The sequence below is a fragment of the Jatropha curcas genome, chromosome 1, assembly GCF_041381405.1.
Source record: "Jatropha curcas cultivar XTBG-Jc1 chromosome 1, XTBG_Jcur_1.0, whole genome shotgun sequence".
In the NCBI taxonomy this organism is placed as follows: Eukaryota; Viridiplantae; Streptophyta; class Magnoliopsida; order Malpighiales; family Euphorbiaceae; genus Jatropha; species Jatropha curcas.
This window is the reverse complement of record NC_143151.1, coordinates 15,285,313-15,292,138: the sequence shown is the minus strand read 5'-3', so window position 1 is coordinate 15,292,138 and position 6,826 is coordinate 15,285,313. Positions and strand designations below refer to the sequence as shown.

The 6,826-nt window shown below is 31.0% G+C and overlaps 1 protein-coding gene across 1 annotated transcript; it reads right to left on the bottom strand.

The window, feature by feature from the left end:
- Positions 1–223: 223 nt before the first annotated feature.
- LOC105641028 (alpha-1,3-arabinosyltransferase XAT2) lies at positions 224–3,708 on the bottom strand. The gene is made up of 6 exons (XM_020681507.3): positions 3,270–3,708; positions 2,702–2,782; positions 2,534–2,596; positions 2,331–2,396; positions 2,196–2,255; positions 224–1,529 (listed from the first exon to the last, which is right to left on the bottom strand). The coding sequence occupies exons 1-6, from the start codon at positions 3,409–3,411 to the stop codon at positions 352–354; spliced, it is 1,590 nt and encodes a 529-aa protein (XP_020537166.1). The 5' UTR covers positions 3,412–3,708; the 3' UTR covers positions 224–351.
- Positions 3,709–6,826: the final 3,118 nt, after the last annotated feature.

Genomic DNA, 6,826 nt, shown 5'->3' with positions numbered 1-6,826 from the left:
TAACAAGTTATAATTATTATTGATTGTTATTGATGCCTTTTTGTTTGTGACAAGGCTCATTTGTTTATAGGTATATAAATTGGTATATCAATTAGGGAAATATACTTTTATACTAATTAGGAATATTAACTTTTTTTAATTTATATAAAACATCCACCAAACTTTGTAATTTTTTAAAAATATTACCTATTTAATTAATTTTCAAAATCAAAATAGATATTAGAATACCAAATTTACCATTCCATAGCATAAGAACTTCAGTTTGAACTTTACAATTTGAATTTTAGAAATACAAATTCAAGGTGCGGGATAATGTTTGGTATCTAGTTGATAATCCTAAGAAAGCACATTTTACTGATGCAAAAGCTCTAAAGCTTTTAGCAATGTGTATCTAAACCTATTCAAATCAAGCTTTACATTTTGCTTGTCAAAATATATAGACTTGAATGCTTCCCAGCCCTGTTTTTGGATTACAGAGGGATTCCTTAAAACCACATGGTCGGCTGGGTATTGCTGTATCAAAGAGCTTTCTTCTATACTGATTTTATACTCCAAGTACCTTATGTTCATTTCCTTTGCAGGCTCTTGAAAGAAGGTTTTTGAAACCCATTCTGCCCCACCAAAGGGCACTACTTGAATCAAGACTGCATTTTCAGGAAGAAAAACAATGTTCGTTAAACCAGCTCCATGTACTCCCAGCACCACATCACAAGAATTCATAACCTGTGCAGATCTTGACACATTCGCATCAGGTTCATCCACAACTACTTTATACCCCAATCTTCTTGCCATTTTAGCAATTTCATTAACGTTGGTAAATGCTCGAGATCTCTTTCTTGAAATTATCAGAAGCCGAGGCCTCTTTTTCATATTATTCTTCATCTTGATTGCACTTGTCTTCCTTAACGAATATGAACTTGACAAGAATTGCCTAAAGTCTTTTGTAGAATATCCGAATTTTGAGGTATCAATACTAAGCTCTTTGCTTGATTGTCGTTTAAGACCAACTATTATGCTTGTGAAGCAATGTACATGTCCTGTATTGTCAATGTCAATAACATCATATCTAGATAGTGCCTTTAATAGTACTCTGAATTTTGCAATCCACCGTTGTTGTATGTCCGTAACAAGAAACTGTACGACACCATTAAAGGGTCGAGCAGTTGAGAACAGAGGAACAATAATGTCAGTGAAGGCATGAAAATGGTTTCCTGAATATCCCCCAAGGGAAAAAAGGATTCCGTGAACATTATGATTTTGAGTGCATTTAGGGATGGAATTCTTGTGATTGGTAACAAGTTTAAGTGACCATTCCCTGGTGTTCTTCATTGCTACTATGTCACCCTTTCGTGCATAAGGCCTGATCTTCCAGGAGCTTGTGTTTGCAGCTGCAATATCAATTTCAGATGAGACTACAAAAACAGTTGAGGTATTCGCATCAATTCTAACGTCCCCTTTTATGTCACAGAAGTCCGATCTTTCAGCAGCATGGCATACTGCAGGCTCAATTTTATTATTTATTATAATATCTGCATTTTCACAAATAAAATAAAATCAAATAAACTCAGAGTTAGACATTAATTTCTCCACTTTCAACCCTATATCTCACATAAAAAATATGAAATTGTTTCGCAGGAAGATCAATTAACCCCTTCAATTCCATGTGTAACATAAAATTTTGAACTTATACATCCGAAAAATGGCCAAGTGCTTGTACTAATATATATATATATATTATATTTACTACGGATATCCAAACCCACTATGCTAGGATAAACATATGCTCACGCTGAGTCGACACATTAAGTGTTAAGGTAAAGCATTCTTAAAATTTCCGTTAACCCCTTTAATTAATAAAATGCTCATATTAAGAAAAGGAAAGAAAATGACAAATTGACCTAATATCATATTACTTGTTTAACATATGAATTCTGATTCAAATCAATTGGGATCTCCAACTTTGCAAGTTATTTAATATGCCATTAATCAAATTTGCAAACATAAATATATATATACACGATATAATGTAGGAAAAGAACAAATAGGTTTGGTAAATTAGTGAATAATAGCGGATTCTTCCTTCTATTTTCAACGTCTTCAACTACTAAATAGCAAAACTGAATTATTATCAGGAAAAACATATAATTTTTCTACATTTAAATTATTTATTAATTTAATTGTGAAAATGGACTTACCACCTGCTACCGTATGAGACCTGTTTGTATTGTTGACAATTGTCGTTTCTTCGATAATTTCTGCATCTCCAAAACTATTTTTTTTTAATAACTAACTCAGCTGACTTGGGCCAATTGTTAAGATAAATCACTCACCTTTTATTATAATTTGCTGAGAACTGTTTTTGTCGTTGGTCGTTTTATTATTATTTCTTGCAATTTCTGCATAGTTAAGAATGAAGGTGAAATTAGTTTATGCTACACAATTTTATATATAGAGAGAGAGAATTTGAGGCTCATACATATTAATATTAAAATGCTAACTAATTTTCTGTAACAGAATGCCTCAAAGAACTTACTCTTAATTATTTGCTGTGGGCTGCCTCTATCATTTAACATTAGTGTACTCTTCATTATATTTTCTAAATCATAAAAAACATAAATAAGACTTAATTAGTGATTATTGAATTCCCCAGAAGTACTTTAAACATTTTAAAATAAAATAAAAAATGACAGATAAAACTTACCTCTGGATGATAGCAGAGAGATGCTTGTATCATTTACAATTTCCAATTTTCGGCCAGCTTCAATAGATAACCGCAAATTCACTGCAAGTCCAGTTTGGGAATTATGTTATGGCTACACATAGTAGCACCGATTATTTGGCATTACGGTTGAAATTTATCGCTATAAATGCGTCAAAACGGTCATGAGCTATTTAGGATTTGACTCGAAAAAGTTCGTTCTAATTATTCAAAAAACTTGCTGAACTCAAGCTTACTACTTATTACCTCGTTTATTAAAAAAGCTAGTCCACCTTGAACTCGAGATGATAGAGGCAAGTGTTTTTTATTTTTCTTTAACTATAAATTGTAAACCAGCCAAGTACACCTTTATTGATCTCAGCTCAACTGGGCTCAGTTTTTTATACATTGGAAATGCTTTTTCAAATGAAGTTGGAACAAGTAGTTTGAGAGCTTTGGAGGTTTTTATATTAGAGTACTGTGATTCTCTGAACAATTAGAAGCTGATCAATGGACAAAAACTCTGAAACTTAGTTTGAACTGAAAGAAGTGTAAGAATGTGGATACTTACAAACTCGTAGAGAACCCAAATAAGGCTTAAAAACTGTGCAGAAGCTGAATGCAATGAGGAAGAAAATGACGAGTCCCCCATATCCCAACTTCTGTTTCTCATGCTTGCTAAAGCTTCTGGAAAGTAAAGTATCGTACATCATTTCTTGCTTACTTCACTAAACCAAAACAACCTTCTGTTTCTTGCTTGCTTATTTTGTGCTTATAGACATGATATATAATTATTACAATTAGAAGCAAAGATGTTCAAGAATCGAAAATTGAACAATAAGCAATTTTTGGCGCTTTAGTTAGTGCAAGAATACAAGGTGAGAGTTATAATTATAATTATCTTATGTAACAGAACTATTGCTTCACACGTATTAAGCAATTAAGCTCTCAATAATGATTCTCCAAATTTATCAAATGGGTTGAAAGGGACTTTGTGGGGTTGACTTGTGACAAACATGTTTCTTTCTATATATATATATATATAGGCTGATTGGTTAGGTGATATATATATATGCATTTTTCTGAAATTTAAAAGCAGGCTTTGGATTCCAGCTTTGAAAGCTATGAACCAACTAAAATGAGTAGAATATTTGAATTAATATTTATTGTTTCAGAAACATATACAGAGCCAATTCCGCAAATCTTCTGCTCTAGTTAAGTAGACACATCAAGCAAGTAATTTACTCCATTGTGTCGGTGTAAGCTAAAAACCATTCTTGCTTAGCGAAGCAAGCAAGCCAAGAATTTTTTTTTTTGAATTAACCTAAACCAACCAAATATCCATCTCTACTTATAGCTATTCATAAAAGTCTATATTTTTCTTTGAAAATAAACCTTTTATATGTGAAAATAAAATTCCAAAAAGCTACTATAATTTCTTTTCTTTTTTTTTTTTTTAATTTGAACCGGAAAACTGATTATCAATAAAATGCCAAACAAATTAATGGATGGATAAAAGTTGAAGGATAACTTAGCATCTTACACTATTTAGCAATTATTTTTGTGATGATGGCCCTAATTAATCAAGTGGATCGATTTCCAATTAAGCAATAAAGTTTCTTGTAATAACTTGAATAACAAGTTATATATAGTAAATGTAGAACCTAACACATGGCTAAATCAGTAAAACATGGACTAAAAGAGCAAATAGGCACATTTGTCATCAGCAGAAAAGTGAGTTGACCCTTTGCATTTTGGACAAATGCAATTAGATTATAATTAGATGAGGCAACAAAATTACAAGTTGTTGAATAAATAGATATATAATTAGATTAGGACATGTTAACAATGTTGGGGTCCAATTTTGGTGGGATGCATGATGAGGAAGGAGTAGGAGAGGACTTTGAATAGTCACTTTTCAAAGAAATACGTGTGCTCCATAATATAAGATGTGTTGTTTTGTAGGTTTTTGGGGATATATACTTCAAAAAATCCAACCACTCTTGGCTCCATAACCACCCTAGCTAGTGCAGCTTTTGTTTTTCCTCCCTTCCTCTATGTCTCTCTCTCCATGCCTGCAAATTCTCTACTTAATTACCTAACAAGATTCTAAAATATTTGAGCATCTATCAATATCTATGAAATTAATCAAGCTTAATTGAAATTGTCAACTACTCTCCAGTTACAAGTTACATTTGGTGCAGTTACCAGAATCAACAAAAGTTGAAATGGCTGGTATTAGACTTAGGAAAATATTAGGCTACTTTTAGTCTATGGACCTAATCATACAATAAATCAATAGTTAATCATCAATTTTTTCAAAAATAGTAATCTTTATTTCTTTTTGTCCTCTTTTTTTCCTTCATTTGTGCTAAATATTTTTATTCAAGTTTCTTGGTGAATTTGAGTGAGTCCGGAAATTTAAAATAGATAGGCTTGGAGCCTACGAGGTATTTTTGTTCTAGGCTGCATTGAATTTGATAAAATAAATTGCTTATAAGTCTTTTCTCAAATACCGAATTTGAAATTTCACATTTACCTTGGGATGGGTAGCTCAAATTTATTGTATGTATATTTATAATACTTGCCCAATTTTAAAACTACAATTATTTACTCCCTTCCTTCCATAATTTTGTCTGCCTCAAATTATTGTCTTATTTTATTTTTTAAAAGTGAATAATATTTAAAATTTATTATTTTATCTTTATTTAATATGCTTTTTGTCAATAAATATAATAGTCAAACCACTATATTATCATTAACTAAATCTTGATATAAACAAAATTACCATATCAAAAGTTTTATTAATTTTAAAAACAAATTATAGTTAACTAAATATTCGTAATCTATGTGCAAGTCAAACCAGAACACAAATTATAGCTTCGCACGGTATATAATTTTTTAGAAAAAATGCGTTTTGAAATTTCTGAATTTTGTTGATTTTGGCTATTATATTCTTAAATATTAATTTGTGCATTAAGTATTTCAATTTATATTTTCAATTTTTTGAGAATTTATTTTGACACTCTTAATTAAAAGTGTTAAATATTAAACTATGAATAAATTCAAGAGTTTGGGATGTACTCTTCTATCAATAAATCAATAAAATGAGCTTTTAGCGCAAAACGAGATTATAAATTTAGTTAGAAAATAAATTTTTAGAAAAATAAACTTATTGGTTTTGAAAAGGTAATTCATTAATAATAATCTCAAGAATTATAAATAAATATATAAATTGGATATAGAACTTTATTATTAGTAGTTGTTTTCGTCGACCGCCCCCGAGCGACACGAAACACGTTCCATTGATTATTTTTTGGTGGAAAGATTTTTTTGTTTTTTGTTTTGAACAATGGTGACAAAACATTTTTTTGGATGCGATGCCGATAAATCAGTCTTATAAAACACTTTTGAATTACCACCCATTTTTTCGGCAATGGGACCGTTTCCAATTTTATTTTATAAAAATGACTCCATTTTAAACCCAATTCTATTTAAGGCCATATTATAAAAAGACTGCTCAGGCGCAACAATGCGATTCTGGGTAAGGGAATTGGGTACATCGGCCCGTTGAAAGCCGACGCCCGGAAAACCGGCTTCTTTTAACCTTACAATTTCTAATTTATTTTAGTTAGAAAAGCCAAATTATTAATTTACTTAACCCAACCCGAATGAATCGAACCGAGTTCTTATGTGGAAAATTAATTAACCATCCCAATCAAATTCAATCATCGCATCCATAATCATCCAAACCATTCAAACCAAAGCAGTTAAATCAAATGAATAAAAGACCCGCTCTTGCCTTATGGTTAAAGGCGGGCCACAAACCAAACCTAAAAATACATTGTACCCGATTAAAAAAATTTTAACCCGAAAATCAAAAACCCAAAATCATGCATAATTACATTTTAATATTCCAAACTTAATTAAATTGCAATTTGTTCACAATTAGTTGTTTTCGGATTTATTAGAAAAATTAAATTTTATTTTGTACAAAATTCGTTAATTTTTGAAAGAGCAAAAATTATTTCTGGAGCCCTAGAACAGTTGCGTCACGCAGCTGTTCTTTGGAAGAACAGTTGCGTGACGGATCTAATAGTCGAGTGACCTAACTGTTCTTAAAACTCC

What these genes read in the sequence shown, in the direction of transcription:
- LOC105641028 (XM_020681507.3), bottom strand. Translation starts at nt 3,411, where the DNA reads ATGATGTACGATACTTTACTTTCCAGAAGCTTTAGCAAGCATGAGAAA. An exon ending in TTTGGGTTCTCTACGAGTTT is followed by an intron (nt 2,783 to 3,269) that starts GTAAGTATCCAC and finishes CTGGACTTGCAG; the next exon opens with TGAATTTGCGGTTATCTATT. An exon ending in GTCTCATACGGTAGCAGGTG is followed by an intron (nt 1,530 to 2,195) that starts GTAAGTCCATTT and finishes GTGAAAATGCAG; the next exon opens with ATATTATAATAAATAATAAA.